Here is a 16697-nt window from a genome sequence, read left to right as displayed (position 1 = left end):
TACATACACATACATACACACACGTACATACACATACATACACACACGTACATACACATACATACACACACGTACATACATACACATACATGTATATATACATACATACACATACATGTATATATACATACATACACATACATGTATATATACATACATACATACACATACATACATACACATACATATACATACATACATACATACATTCATACAGGTGTGAAGTGATGTCAATCAAAAAAGCCATGATATTATATTTTTCTCATCATCTAAAAAGATAAATTGTGTCCATGGAATTTATCTGTGGTTAATAAACAATAAACTGTCCATGTGAAGAATTAACCTATAAGAGTCTGTTCATTCTTGGTTAAAGACTCTGGTCTCTCTGGTCTCTTTGACCACTTTTCTCTTTTTGGAGAACGCTATGTGAAATAACTTCTCTGACTCACGTATTATTCTCCTGCTCTACCTTCTCTTCCCTCGTCTCTCCCCCGGTGTGTGTATATCTCACTCGATTCAGGAATCTTGTCAGAATACCCATATTTGATTGGCTGAGCTGCATCACGTGATGTGATTTACAACGCATTGGGGTACATCTCAAGTCTCTTAATTGCATCCCCGTTTTACATGCGTTCTTTCCTTGCGTCTTAGTCCCTCCCACCAGGGATGCATGGAGGAAACCATGCGAGGAGAGAGGAAACGAGGAAATGTTTTAAGAGACATGCGACGTCCTTTCCTCAGTTGCGTCACGTTGAGCGACGTCTGTTTCAGATGACGGAGGATCAGCTGATCACAGCTGGATCAGCTGTCAGTAGGCTTTAACAGCTGGAGAGACTTTTGAGAAGTTTGTGTCTGTTCACATGATTCACTGTACTTAATAATAGTAACTAATAATACTAACAACTAATAAAGATACAGTTATCACTGTCGAGGTGTTTCTCTCTGTAGTCTGTTAAACTGTGTCCTGTGTTCTGTTTATAAGCGCAGGATCGATTTCTACGGGCGGAATGCGATCGTCTTATTTATGAATTATTTGCGTCTGTACGTTTTGAAATTGTGACTGTGGGGTCATTATTAAATAACCCAGAATATGATTATTGTTTCTCTTAAATGATAAAACTCAAACACTCAGGAACGATGTAAAAAGTGTTTAGTCTCTCCAGCTCCCTCCGACTTTAATTGTATTCATAATAAAAGTTATTGAGGGAAACATCAGATCATGAAAACACAAATCTTTCTAATAAATGAATAAAGTTGTTTGTGGTCCTTTTGTTGTTCAGACTACAATGAACATTTATTTAAACCAGATGTTGAATCAGAGGTCCCTCCTCCATCCTCGATCCTCGCTCCGCCGAGCTACATTAGAGCTTTGGGACGGCTGTTAATATGGCGGCGCAGAAACAACTTCCGGTTCAAGCGAGGATCGAGGAGCGAGGAAATGACAATTAAGAGACTTGAGAAGTACCCTTGGTCGGTGCGTTTCCTGCACCGCTGAACAAGTGCCGTAAAGGCTGAAAAAGCTGTGCCGGTTAAAATAGAAGCGCTCTGTCAAAATAAAATCGATTTTAGGTCCTGGGTCCGGATACAACGGCGTCTGGGTCCAGATTGGCGACCCCTGGTTTAGAGCATGGTCCTAAGAGACTTTCTTTTGAGTATTTATAGGATACATGTGTCTACTAAATTTCATACATGTAGGTGAAATGTAGCGATGGGGCTTTTTTCTTTTGAAAATTTGTAGGGGTCGCTATGGAGGCAATTCAAAACGGCCAAGCCAGAATCCAATATAAAATATGTCTTTGCATGACTTAAGACCCATGTACAAAGTTTCATGAGTTTTTGAGCGTCCCAAGCCACTGAACCATCAGCTCCTTTTTCATGGCAAATGATGCGTTGCCACAGCAACAGCGTTCAACAAAAACTCACAATATTCATGATGAAGCATCTTCAATGTCGTAAGGCTTTTCTTATGAAATTTGAGACTTATCTAGTTAACTGGCTAAGAGGAGTAAATAAAAGTATAAAATGTGACATTTCCTTTTGCCAGTAGGTGGCACTATGAGTTATTGAAATTTTTGACATTGATAAATGCTCAGACTTGAAGTAGCATCATGCATATGTAATTTTTGCAGATTGAATAATGTACCTTGGAGTTATAACAACTTTATTGTTCATGCCGAATAAGGCAAAATGTCCGCCACGCTACGTCAAGGTTCTTCCATGAAAACTCCCGAATTTGATAACTTTTCATCACAAAGGTCTGAAGAGCATCCTGACCAAATTTGAGGTTGATACCATTAATTCTGTAGGAGGAGTTTGTTTAAGTACAAAGGCTGAAAACTGCAAAAAGTGACAAAAAAGCACAATGTGGCGGGTTTACTCTAGTGCCCCCTAGTAGTTGAATGAAATGGAAATGTGAGGGTATGTTACAGGATGCAATGTGTACATATGCTGAAACTTTGGTGATTTTAGGGCAAATGGTTGAGAAGTTATGTGTATTGATACAGTATATAAGCCACGCCCCTAAGAGGTTTATTGGTCCATATGTTGTAAACGCAAAGAGATATCAAAAAGCTTTTAATAACCTTTGATGATGTAGATCCAATAATGATCCAGAGCAAATTCGGTAGCAATCGGACTCAGCGTGTAGGAGGATTTTGCAAAAATGTGTTTTTCACAAAATTCTAAATCGTGGAAAATCTAAGTGGGTGGAGTCTAGGGGTCTGAGAGGCTTTTTTGTAGAGCTAGCGGAGTTGGACATGTGTGTCAAATTTCAAGTAAATCGGACATACTGGCCGAGGGGCGTCGCTGGTCCAACTTCTAGGGGGCGCTAGAGAGTCATTTCTTTACAGACAAATATGCAACCTCTATCAGATGGCTATATTCACCAGGCCTGACAAGTGTGCAAAATTTGGTGAGTTTGAGTATGGCAAGTCCCCCAAATATGCGCCCAATGTACTATGTGTATTCGAATTTCAATTCGTTGTCGGTTGCCTGGCCCTAATTAAAGCTGCGAGCAGCGATGAACGGGCCCTCGCATCCTCCCGCACATCGGGGGTGCCGGCGGGACTCCGGCCTGCGCGGCTGAGAATTTCTGTGAGAATTTCCGCTTTTTTCCAGCGTGGGCCGCCTGATGCTGGAATTGATGCTTTACAAATAGTGCACCGCTTCCTGTATCTGCTGTGTGGTGCGGTAGAACACGGGCATACATGCATTATGTTCCTCTATATCAAGAGTAAACCACATTGTGTAAAAGTCTTGTAAATCGGATGACATTTTGTCAGAAAACGCAGATTTCCTTTCGCCAGCAGGTGGCGCTGTGAGTATTAGTGGAAATTAGCTTGTAGACATCCTCAGGCCATGAGTGTTATCAAGCATGGGAAGTTTGGGACTGTTTGGAACAAGTCCAGTTGAGTTACATTAGCTTGTTTTATGGGGAGTCGCGTAAAGTAGATGCCCACTACAGCTAAGCCATTCGATCAAACATAAAGCTTTTGATAACTTTTAATCACAACTGTCTTGAGATTGGGCCTTCACTGGCCCGACGTTGTCGGTTGCTCGGGCCCTAATAAACATTGGAAGAACAATAGGTCCTCCGCTCCGACAACGTCGGTGCTCGGGCCCTAATAATTATAAACATTAGAATAACAATAGGTCCTCCGCACCGACTATGTCGGTGCTCGGGCCCTAAAAACTAAATAACAACATAAGAATAAAAAGAAGCACACAAAGTAAAAGAAGTGTATAAGAAGTAATAATAACAGCAGTGCCTAATAGAAACTAAAATAGAAAAGGTATATTGTGCATCATATTGAGAGAAATATTGGCGATGACATTGAAAAGTAATATTAACTTATGTAGCACAGGATATATTGAAAGAAATATTACACATGATAATGAATCCTCCTTAAGGTGGATATCATGTTCATGAGAATGGACGAACCCGAAAACATCATTTAAAAACTGTAGTTACCAGATAAAGGACACCCTAATTGAGGTAAAGGGGTTCGTTTTGCTGTGTGTGGACCCCGAGAAGAGTAACTGCTACCTTTGTGGCAGCTAACAGGAACAAATAAAGAATAATAAACTGCAATCAAATGTGTGTTTTATATTTGCACTAAACTCTCCATAAACAGGTCTGAATCTTGTTTTCACTTTTTCTGCTGATCATTGTCAAAAACCCGAAGGAACCCCATTTCATGTGTTATTATAAAACAATAACCTGTATAAAAAAAAAAGTCCAAGTTAGGTGAATACTTTATGTAGGCTTCATGCATATGCAGTACACACAGGCTTCGTGTTCAACAACCCAGCATGCATTCATAGGCAAGCAGCAACAAATTATGCAATAACTGTTCAATTATGTAATACCTTTGGAAACTAAAGAATATACTCTAAATATAATAAAGACTGTTGTATCAGGAAGTATACATTTATTTTCTCATATATTAGTTAATTTATTGTGAAAATGTATGTTAATATTTACCTTTCTACTTAAATCATTGGTCTGAAAATGTATTTTGTAAACACGTTCTGGGAGATTTTGTTGAATTTTGCCACGTTATTACATAATTCAGTTGTTGTTACATTAGCCACTGTTACACATAGAGCAAATTATAACAGAAATGTCTACTTACAGACGTATCGCAGCCAACAACATGAAATCTGCAAGGTGCTTTACATTTACTGCAGAACTTAATATGGTCCACATACTGCAAAACAAAACAAAATAAAACGAGCTAATGATCTGCAGAACATGTTGTAGATTTGGATCCCTAGCTAAATGGTTAATGAGATAAATCTAACAGAATTATGAGAAATCACTTTGAAAAGAAAGATGTGGGATACCTTTTCTCTGGGGATCTTTTTCTTCGCACAACCTTCGCAAATCATCGGGTACTTTGGACAGATTTCATCATGAGCCTAAAAAAAGAATGAAAAGTACCTAAAGTTAGATCACTATAACAGAAATACTTCATCCTGGTGTAGTTGGCAACAATGTTACTAAATGTATCTTACGGTATAAAGTTTGAGCTGGTTAAAATTCACAACAACTGGACGTAGTCATCGTGATTGGTTTGTGGACTGCTGTTTTGAAGCATCGAGTTCAGGAATTTCGCCGTTGCCATCTTGGATTATGGTTGTCACCATGTTGTGTTTTCGCAACTAATGAACGGAAGTTAACAAACATCGAACAAAAAGTTCGGAAATTAGTGTTTGGTAGATTATTTCTCTGTTGTAACAATGCTTCTTGGCAATAAATGTTATACCGTTGGAAAGTCTGTTTATTTACCTTGCAAATGGTGCCCCATTTGTAAGGAACATGCATTTGTGGGATGAGCAGCCCAGCTGAGTATGTGGGTTGCGCCCATGAAAAATTTGCCAAATCTTCTCTGCCAATGCCAAACAGCGTATTCTGCTGTTGCTATTGACTCTTGTTTGGTGTTGTTTGGTGGATTGGATGATTGAAGTCTGTCAGTAACAAGGAAGAAACAAGACATATTGGCAATTTTACAATTTATTCATTTAACAAACAGGAGCCTCAGTAGTGTGTGGAAGAAACATACACAGCCACAACAACCTGGCACCTCCTCCTCATGCTGGTCACACACTGCTGTGGGATGGCATTCCACTCCTCAAGCAGGACTTGTCGCAAGTCAGCCAACATGGTTGTGTTGGTCACTCTGGCAGCTGGTCCCACAAGTGTTCACTTGGGTTGAGGTCAGGACTGCTGGCAGGCCATTCCATCCTCTCTACTCCCAAATTCTGGAGGTAGTCTCTGATAAACCCCGCTCTGTTGGGGCGAGCGTTGTCATCTTAGAGGATGGAGTTCAGTCCCAGACCGTGGAGAAACTGGTTGCAGAATCTCATCTCGATATCTCTCTGCATTGAGATTGCGTCCAATGAAGACAAGCCTCGTTTTTCCAGTGATGGAGATGCCGCCCCACACCATCACACTGCCTCCACCAAAAGGTGTTACTCTATCAGTGCAGCAATCAGCATAGCGTTCTCCCCGTGTTCTCCACACTTTGACCATACGATCCAACTTCCTTAGACATCGCTGAACATAACGTGTTCACATGTTCAGGTTCCAGTGTAGGTGTTGCCGACACCAGCGCAAATGGGCCTGACGGTTAATAGCAACAGCAGAATAAGCTGTTTGGCATTGGCAGAGAAGATTTGGCAAATTTTTCATGGGCGCAACCCACATACTCGGCTGTGCTGCTCATCCCAGAAATGCATGTTCCTTACAAATGGGGCACCGTTTAAAAGGTAAATAAACAGGCTTTCCAACGGTATAAAATTCATTGCCAAGAAGCATTGTTACAACAGAGAAATAATCTACCAAACACTAATTTCCGAACCTTTTGTTCGATGTTTATTTGGAATGCGAAAGAGTGACTTAGAGATGGCGTATATGGCTCTGGTAGCAGCAGCGACCTGTCAATCACAGTGTGCCCGCCCTAAAGCATACTCTGCTTTATGGTCTATTTGACTCTAAATGGACTCTTAATAAATCAAGTGAGAAGTAGGGTCATTTTCTCATAGACTTCCATAGTATTGGACTTCGTTTTGCAACCAGGAGTCGCCCCCCTGCTGGTCAGTAGAGAGAATGCGAGTTTTAGGACACTTCGGCATTTGCTTCACTCGGCAGAACCAGAGGTTGCCGCCTGGTTCCAAAGCAAAAGGTAAAGAAAAAGGTTTTATTTCTCTGAAGGATCATTTCCATAATGTTGACAGACACTTATAAAAACAATCTGAGTCTGTCAGTGGCACAAACGAGCACTTTTAGTTGACGTACATTGCCGGTAAGGAGTTGGCTTGAGTGATAACTGTCTGCAGCGTTCTACCTCAATACCAGTCCAATTAAAGAAATTGTTGTCCCTTAGACACAAAGAAATGGCGTCCTGGTAGAAAAAAACAAAAGGAAGTTGCCCCTAAACACAACCCATTCAACAAACCCTAAAGACAGAAAGTCCCATTGGTTATTCGTGTCATTGGCTGACTGGAGGAAAACGTATACAACCTGTTGTCATGTGACCTGAGTTCTGTCCCGCCAACCGTTATGACAAATGAGACATGACAATTAATAATATACTTTGAACACAACAAAAGTATGTATGTCCCTGGACCAGGCGGCAACCTCCAGTTCTGTCAAGTGAAGCAAATGCTGCAGTGTCTTAAATTTGCATTCTCTCTACCGACTATCAGGGGGCGACTCCTCCGAATGTATAGAAGTCTATAAGAAAATGACTATTTCTCACTTGATTTATTACCTCACTAAATATTGTAAACATGAGTTTATGGTCTCAATCTCTAGTTTCAAGTCTTCTTCAATACAGCATAATGTTCAATTAGTAAATTATTGTCCAATTAGAGCAGACCTGGGCATTGTACGGCCCACGGGCCATATTCGGCCTGTTGTCCGTCAATGGGAAATTAGGAATAAAACTTAAATAATTGTACATCATGCACAGAATACAGATGCATTGCTTTTATTTTGAAGATGTTGGTTCCAGATCCTCTCTCACTGACGATCACCTGTCAGCTGTCCTTCACATATCCACCTCAGACATTCAACCCGACTTCAGTGCACTCGTTCACTGAACTGAAAAACAGAAAATTAGGTAATTGGACTACAAACAAAAGTAATAAAAGTACTAATTTGGCAGAAACATGATCCTCGTCAGTGTTTTACTATTATATATGGATATTACGAATGTATATTTGTTTGGATCATTATTCCTGCTGCAGATGTTTAAGGTGGAGCTCATTTTAACTCCTTTATACACTGTTGTGTTAGGAAAGGTTTGAAAAATTATAATGTGCAAAGTAACTAAAGCTACCAAACAAATGTAGTGGAGTAAAAAGTACAATATTTCCTTCTGAGATGTAGTGGAGTGGAAGTACAAAGTTGAATAAAATAGAAATACTCAAGTAAAGTACCTTGAATTTGTAAATAAGTACAGTACTTAAGCAAATATACTTTGCATTCCACCACAGATAATATTTACTCTTACCACTCACAGCTTATCAAAACCATACAATTTACTTTTTATAAAGAGGTGGAATACTATTGAGCAGGATTGAGTTCAGTCTATTGGTCTGGCCCTCCGCAACAGTCCGTGTCTCTCATGTGGCCCCTTGGGAAAAATAATTGCCCACCCCTGATTTAGAGTCAAATAGACCATAAAGCAGGGTATGCTTTAGGGCGGGCTTACTGTGATTGACAGGTTGCTGCCGGTACCAGAGACATATATGCCGTCTCTACTTCACTCCTCCACATTCCAAATAGGTTAACTTCTGTTCATTAGTTGTGGAAAAAAACAACCAAGATAATCCAAGATGGTGACAGCAAAAATGCCGAACTTGAGGCTTCATAACGGCAGTCCACAAAGCAATGGGTGACTACGTCCACTTCTTATATACAGTCTAATATGTTACAATATTACAGTATGTCCCTAAAAACATCGGCTCCCTAAATTAATTTCATATACAGTGAAATACTGTATGTTATAATTCTAGCAATAGAGAGAAGCCTGACCTTGATGTTCTTTAACAGGAAGGGTTCCTTGCAGTATTTGCAGTTGAGCGTCCTTTCTGGACATTCTCTCTCGTTGTGGCGCTCCTGTTCGTTGGCCCTCATCAGCTCTTTGCAGGAGGGACACAGGATGATCATGAAGTCACAGTTGCCCTCGTGGTTGGCCTGCAGGTGACCAACAAAAAAACACTTTTTATAATGTCCACTTACTGTTCTATGAACTTGGGTGTACTTTGATGATGTCACTCATTGTAGATTGGGGAGTGTATAAGGATTTAACTGACAATTGCCTTGAAAAAGTCCAGTGTGTTGTAAACGTTATGTATATGCTAAAGTCATTCTGGTTTTTACGTAACATTCCATACAGGCGCGTCTACAAATACTTGAAAAAAACAGTTTGTTCTGAGCTTAATATCCATCAAACATCAGACAGCCCTCTGGACGTCTATTTTGGTCTCACCATAGCACAGGAACGGCACATATAAAAGTTGAACGATCCACATATAAATACATGCTCTCATAGAGTGGTGAAGTCCCGCACCTTCCGTTGGACCACCATGGGACCTTATTTCGGAAAAAAAAAATATGTACAATAGTAAACGGCGAAAGACAAATCTTTTGAATTGTTCCATTTATTACACATATGATGGTTGTCAATTATAAGTCAAGTGAGTCGCATTTTGTCGTAGAACTGTTGAAGTTTAAGACTGAAAAAACATATAATTAGAGATACTGCACAGACAGACGTTGTGTGAGTGACGTCTCTCGCTGTAGCTACGATGACTATGTGTTCCGTAACGGGACAACAACGGGTATTGCTTGTTCTTTCCCCATCAAAACTAAACATCGTTTTTTTTTATTCTGCTACTTATATACAAGCTCTAGATTACCTTGCACCAGGGCTGAGCGATATGGAATAAATCAAATATTACAATATTCTGACCAAACGATATCACTATTGCTACGATATTGTAGAGCTGGCTCTCTGTGCTTTTCACAAACTATTCACATAATGAGATTTTTCGTAAATAATCATCGGTAATCTGGATATTATGACTAAGTCGGTAAAGGCAATTAATAAAACAGATAGAACAGTGTGGTGAGTTCAAAAAATGACATCACTTTCCAGAAATGCAGCCTTTAAAACCGGGAAATGACAACACCTATTCGATATTTCGATATCCAGAATCTAAGAAGATATCTCGTCACATATCATGATATCGATATAATATCCATCTTTTGCGCAGCCCTACCTTGCACCTAAAAAAACATGCTGATTAGATACAAACCAGCAAGAGCCCTCAGTTCCATAGGTATCGGTCTTTTAACCATCCCTCGTTCTAACTCTAAAGCAGCTTAAAACATTTCTCTTGAAAAGAGTCTATGGCTACAGTCTTAGCGTGTGTGATCGTGTGTGTCATGTTTATTTTGGCATATGTATATTCTGCACTTATGTAATTGCACTTATTTTATGTCATTTTTCAAGTAAAGCGCATTGTGTTGCATTTCTTTTACGCATATAATCTGCTTTATGAATAAGAGTTGATAGTACGAGGAACAACCACGAATTTGCACCTCAAATTCTTTGATGGTCCCCGTCCACGTGCATCCTTCGTTGGGACAGACGGCCCCCAAGGCCTCCACTTCTCTCCGAGCCGCATTGTCGGGGAAAGCCTGCACGGAGAAGCAGAGGTTGTTGTCCGGTTCGTGTCTTCAATTCCAGGTGGAGGAGTTGTGTTACAAATGCTCTGCATCAGTTTCCTGGGGATCAAATGTTTTATCTCCTGGCTCTAATTTCCCCGGCACATATGGTCATTCTAGGGACGCGGGACTATCGTGGCTTCTTCTATTTTCTACACAAGCGCAATCAAAGTTTTTATTGTGCTGGCTCTACACTCCGACACATTGGATCGGAAAACAAACCATGACTGAGACATTACAGTGCTGAGTTTTAACATCCTCAGAAATGTCATCTCTCCACACCTGCTACCCAAAGAACTCTACTACTAATGACAGACTGGTGATTATGTCAACAAACTAGGGAACTTATGCTGCATTCACATGGAATCGGGCAGACAGTAGACAGCACGGGAAAAACAAACAGTCCAATGCAATGGCAGGATGGCAAACAAAATACATAAAGTGAAATAATTGTATCTCTACAGATAGCAGGTAGCATATGTGCATCCATTAGTGAGTGAGTGGGCACCTCTGTGTCTGTCCACGGCTAATCTCCCATTCTGCTGCAGCAGACTGCATTATATTTTTGGTGGCCAGTTAATCTCCCATTCTGCTGCAGCAGACTGCATTATAATTTTGGTGGCCAGTTATGGCTGCATTGTCAAGGATCTCTCTTGGTTGCCGTGACTCAAAACACCTTTTGTTGCCTGTTTTATACCGCTATTGACCCTGCTGACTCCTCACTCACTACTCTTAACCGGCTGCTAGGGGCCGCTAGTGATAACACAGCTGAGTGCATCTACCGACTTATTACATCTGAATGGAGCATCAAAGTTCCTGCGAGGAACTTTCATTTTGTGTTGATTGGTTGTCCCTGTGGACAACCAATCAACACAAAAAAAGTGTTTCCGAGCAGCAGATTCCCTCTCATTTTACTGCAGCAGGTTCCCCGTGCATTCCTGGCTCTGGTTCTCCCGCGGCCAACAATACGGCCTGTGCCTCCAGCTGGGCACAGAGTTCTCCATCTACCGCCAGAGCTCCAGCTTTAAGTCAAAAATCAGCAGAAAAATCAGGATCTAGGTATTTCCGCGGCGGGCTGGTCGCTGAAGGAGTGTCTGGTGAACCTACACAATTCCGTCTGATGACGCCGGAATCGGACCCAGTGGCACCGATGAGAAGCATCAAGAATAACTATATAGAAATAGCCAATCTTCTCACTGGTGGTCTTGTTTGCTTATGTAGGTCAGATAGAGACATCCGGATTAAATTAAGACTGTTTCAGAACCAATTCAAAGTTCCTTGTGGTAACTTTAAATCATAGTAATGCAATATTTAATCTAAGTAAGGAGAAAAACAAGATGCAATGTAGGGTGAAAAAATGTACGTACCCCGCCTTGCTTAAGAATGGAGGTGGGTTCCTCAAACAAGTCTTCTTTGATGCAAGCACTGCACTTCTGTGGTCCAGAACTTGAAGGGAGGAAAGGCAAATATTAGATAAGTATAGATACTGTGCCAAAATTAAACTACCATCTACCGTGTGTCGGACAATATAGATGCTTGATGTTACCGTCACCACTCTCCAAATGCTGTTTAGGTCCATTGAACTCACTCAAGACCCTAGGATCACTGATTATAAAAGGTAGAATCTCAACTAAAGGTTTCATCTGAGCTTTTGACTGCATCTCATGGTCCTCAAGTGAACGCCAGACCAAAACCGGTCACAGCTCCATTTGCTTATGAAGACCCTTGAGATGAAGGCTTTAATAAAGCTAGTAAGTAGACCTTGAGTTGAGATAACATATAGAGCTGAAATTATTACTTGAGTATGTGATTGGGTCGATCGACAAAAATAAATAATCAACCACCATTTTGATTCACTTTTTAGTAGTTTGGTATCATTCTGAGTAGAATATATCTGGGTCGGTAGAACAGAACTAGTCATTTGAAAATGTAAATTTTGACAGTAGAAAAACGTGATTTGAGATTTTATTGAAAAAATGATTGACCGATTAATTGAGGAAAACATTGGCAGATAATGGAAATAATCATTAGCTGCAGTCCTACACACACTATAGTCTATTTTGTCATTTTATTGAAGGTATTGCTTAAGTTCATTAAAAAAATGTTAAAGTCACAAGTTTAATTTATATCCACACAAGAAACCAGACAACTGTGGCAAATGATATCAGAAGTAACAAGAGAGAATAACATGTTTGTATTGCAATAGTCTCACTACAGGAAACCCCCGATCACATGCAGTTGGTAAGTAATCAGTTCCCGTCCTGCAGCAAATGCATAACCAGATTTGGGGGCCCTGCTTTTGGGTCCCTATCCAACCCCCCCACCCTCTGTGTAACTGTATACAATATGTACCTTGACAAGTTCCCAGCAAGTACAGTGCATTAAGCGAAAATACGTTTTTTTGTCATTTAGTTGTGGGAAGTCTATTTTTTTTTAATTATTACAGTTCCTGACATTTGTATGATAAAAAAGAATAGCAATAATAATAGTAACAATAATTTAGCAAGTAGTGAATACGTATCTAAATATATCTATACCTACACATGCATGCATACATACACATAGAACCATGTACACAAAAGTTTCATATGCACTAACAAGCACGCACAGCCGGCAAGGTTTTGTAAACAAAGCACAGAGAAACTTTTTTTTTAACACATACACGGAGGGAGTGTGTCTCTTCTCAGGTAGACAACAACACTATACCTTTAAATAGCACATAGTTCCTTGCGGCTATATATCGAATTTAGCACCGTCAACTAAACAAATATTTTGGAATATGGACTATAAAAGCATAATATTAACTAATATAATGTCTGGATTTCAACCAGGGGGACCCTCTCTCCAGGGAGAATCATTTCACGGACTGTTCTACACCCCCAATCTACATAGTCACAGAATCTGATGGGTCACAGATTTATGTGTGACATAGTTGCTAACAGGTTTTTTTTTTTGAATAAAGGTCACAGAGATGCAGACAGGATATGCCTGGCTGTGGCAGCAAATGTTACTCTTGGCGATGCTTGCACCAAAAATGACTGATCCGAAAATAAAACTATATATGAAAACTAAAAAAAAAAAAAACGGCGCAGACACATGCGCACTGTAAGAATGAAAAATCTGTGATCTCACAACCAAGCTTGACTTCTCACTGCGCCGTTAGTCCAAGTACGAAAAATTATGATATATAAGATTTTTTTTTTAAAGCCTATTCCTGTTTCTGTTTAATGACAAAAAAATGAATAAACTAAGTCAGTCGTACTCTCGTTCCTACTGCTGTCATTCTAATATTGAAAAACTACTGAAAAGCACATGTAGTACATGTATTGGATAGACCCTTGTCTGGTCACCTTATCTACCATATGGATAAAGGTCATCATAAACTCAGATAAGAAAATGCAGAGTTTAATATTGGCTCGCTTATCGACAAAGATACTAACTGACTGGAATACATTTGAAATATTCTATCATTTGCCGGACCTTCTCGTAAATTCGGCATGCATGTCAACCTGATTTTACGTGAATACAAAACACTGTCAAGTTCAACTCAACTGCTTGCTCGGGCTTGCCACGTCAGAGGTTAGCAGACTAGACTACGAGGGCACCTGGGACAACCCGTCACACAGATTCATATTTTATTGGGATCAAGTTGGTGAATTACCTGCACGCCGAATTGTTTGGTGGGTCTTCGCACTGTGTTGATCATACTTGTCCGTGTGGTTGCATAGGCGTTACCAGCAACAATAAGCAGGGCAGCATTACATTTAAGGACATTTAAAGGAGGGCTGGTGACTCCGATCGCTCATACGGGCTACCCATCTAGCTAGCTTCCTAGCAACGACACTACTCACCTCACAATTTTGTTGAAACAGAACGAACAAAAGCGGTGACCGCATTGGGCTTGCAAGGGCCTTCTCAACACTTTCTGGCACGAGTTGCACAAATGCTTGTCCTCGAGGCTGTTGGCCAAAATTTTCTTTGGGAAGCCAGGTTTGTTGCCTTCCAGGGAAGATGGTGGAGACTGCTCCTGCGCAGCCATTATTCCCCTTGAACAATATTGAGGTACTCAGCGGGGTGCGTTCAAGAGAGCGAGCGCAGCTGAATGCAGTTTTACAAACAATAGCCGGCAGCGACCCATTGCTCTTTGACAGTTTATTAAAATATGCATCCCTGCTTATGCTAAGAACGCATATTTGATCGTCATATTGCATTGACAAATAAGACCGGGCGTTTTCATGTGATAGATGTGACAGCTGAGGATGCTACGTTCAGTTGTAAATTACTACGTCTGCCGCTAGGCGCCGCGAGAAGAGAGCAGCGACGAGGCGAGTACCACCAGGAAGCAGGCTACTGCTCAGTGCTGGATTGGACCGCGAGAGCTGCGGCAAAGCAGCGATATTTAAACCGGTATAATCTCAGAAGTGTTGTCATCATGTCTTCAAAATAAAAGCAAGGTATTCGTATTCATCAGTTTTAGGTTGTGCAGAATCATATTGTAGAGAGCAGTAGACTATGATAGAATAGAGGAGTTCCCACTGAAATCATTTGGAAAATATATGACAGGTCAGTTAATCCAAATTACATGAAATACATACATACATTATTGCTATGGCATTTATCACTGCAGATAGTTTTGCTAGTATTTGCCCAGATTTTCAGATCTCCTCTCCACCTCTGACATTTTTGCTGCCCCTTAAATTCTACATAAGAAGTATAGGGCCTCCTTTATAATGAGCAGATTGTCCTTCAAAATCTGTTCAGTGACTTATGTCTTTGGATTATCCTAAATAACGGCATTCGTTTCTGGAAAAATATGTTGTTGTTGTCGTTGTTGACTTTTCCCCACAATGTAGCGCATCAGATAGAGTTCAGTGTCCAGTTATGGAATTTTAGATGCTCAAATTTCGATTTCCTCTTGGGGGCTTTTAGGATTTCTCATCTATTTAACTGTTGAGATTCAAAGTTAATTATTGTTCTTGGAAACTATCCACTGATATATAATCAACAGTGGCCGAACAGTTACTGAATGGAACTTGTGGTGGGAGTGCTTTCTCAACTGTTGCTTCCAGGGTCAATAATTAACTTCTTGGCTGTCAAATGTATGTTTTTAATGCGCTTATGAGCAAATACGTATGCTTTATTTTGAAAGATGTAACGGAAGTTGTACATTTGTGTCTCGCGCTTGTAGCTGTGTCTATGTGGCTGCTCTCTTTTGCAAAGGAATGTCGCTGCTGCTACATCTCTGTTGGGATGGAGGACTGACAGATGTTTCGAGAAAAAGATGTCGGGACTGCAATTGCTCGTATTAATAAATAACCGTGAGTATTTGCTGCTCATACTACCTGAGAAAAAAGCATCCAGTCTAGCAGCGGTGTAATGTCAATGAGCGTACGGTGGGGAGCTAAGCTAGCTAAGCTAGCTAACATCGTCTGGAGAGCTAGCTACAACAGAGCCGAGGGATAACGTTACACAGCCAGTGTAGGTTACATATCACTGTTTCACTATTGACATGCCCTTCGGAGTATTTTACTTTAATCAATTCGGTATAGTTGAATCAAAACTTTGATAAATAACCCTGTCAGGAGCGCTAAACAGTCTGGACAGTTAATGCAAACGTGAGGTGGATAACGTTAAAGGGAAAATTCACCCCCAGAATAATTGAGTCACGGTGTTGCACCGCTCGACTTTACATGTGAGCTGTTCTCTCTTTAAGTTGACCAAAGTCACTGCACGGATGGGAACTAGAGACCCGTCCCGAGGCTGGTCTGGTGGTGAATAATGTAACGGCTCTTGTGACAGCTCGGACCCATTAGGATTTAATAGGGACACGGAGCAGCCATATGTCCTTATTCAGCACTAGCAATTCTCTCATAATCGACTAGTCGTTTTGTCTCTAATGCAATAACACATTCATGTAGACGAATCTTACTTATAATTCCAACGTTTTTTCAAATCGTACAAATTTAGCACAGACATGTAATTTCAGGCTAGCCATTTTTTTTGTGGATTAGGAAGCAATGCTAGACCGGTGAGAACATTTTTTATTGTCTCATTGTAGGATTATTTCTAGAGAACAATTTTGGACATGTGCTTTACATCAGAAAATAAAAATAAAAACATCCATAGATAAAATATGAAATATAAAGATAAGTAATGTGAAAAATAATACTAAGTACAGGAATAAAAATACTGTCAAAACAAACATAGTAGCATCCAGTGGCGGCTGGTGGAACATTTTCTAGGTAGGGCCATCCAATCAATTTCAGCAAACATCCCAGTATGATTTAATGCAAAAAAATGAAGGTATCAAACACGCATTACTACTTTGCAGTTAAATATTTAACATTTATTCCAACACAAAAAAAGCAGTAAATAACACTTTGATAAACACGTCAGGACATCTGTATATCTATATATATCTATATATCTATCTATATATATATCTATATATATATAT

At 40.2% G+C, this 16697-nt stretch overlaps 2 protein-coding genes across 3 annotated transcripts in view; one reads left to right on the top strand and one right to left on the bottom strand.

Moving 5' to 3' along the window:
* traf2a (Tnf receptor-associated factor 2a) overlaps positions 1–14553 on the bottom strand; it is a 24220-nt gene extending 9667 nt beyond the window's left edge. Inside the window, exons 1-6 of one of the 2 annotated variants that reach the window (XM_031877342.1) lie at positions 14092–14553; positions 11608–11686; positions 10115–10213; positions 8543–8704; positions 4846–4920; positions 4635–4709 (exon numbers count right to left, since the gene is read on the bottom strand). In XM_031877342.1, coding sequence (XP_031733202.1) covers positions 4635–4709; positions 4846–4920; positions 8543–8704; positions 10115–10213; positions 11608–11686; positions 14092–14279 — 678 coding nt within the window. In that variant the 5' untranslated portion in view covers positions 14280–14553. The remainder of the gene's footprint in view (positions 1–4634; positions 4710–4845; positions 4921–8542; positions 8705–10114; positions 10214–11607; positions 11687–14091) is intronic. The other variant, XM_031877343.1, reaches the window with a different exon arrangement.
* Positions 14554–15129: 576 nt separating this feature from the next.
* rabl6b (RAB, member RAS oncogene family-like 6b) overlaps positions 15130–16697 on the top strand; it is a 30147-nt gene continuing 28579 nt past the window's right edge. Inside the window, exon 1 of the mRNA XM_031877337.1 lies at positions 15130–15558. The gene's annotated coding sequence lies outside the window, so the exon portion shown is untranslated. The remainder of the gene's footprint in view (positions 15559–16697) is intronic.

This window comes from Anarrhichthys ocellatus, unplaced genomic scaffold (genome assembly GCF_004355925.1).
Source record: "Anarrhichthys ocellatus isolate YVR2014 unplaced genomic scaffold, GSC_Weel_1.0 scaffold134, whole genome shotgun sequence".
NCBI lineage: Eukaryota > Metazoa > Chordata > Actinopteri > Perciformes > Anarhichadidae > Anarrhichthys > Anarrhichthys ocellatus.
This window is presented reverse-complemented; position numbering and strand designations above follow the sequence as displayed.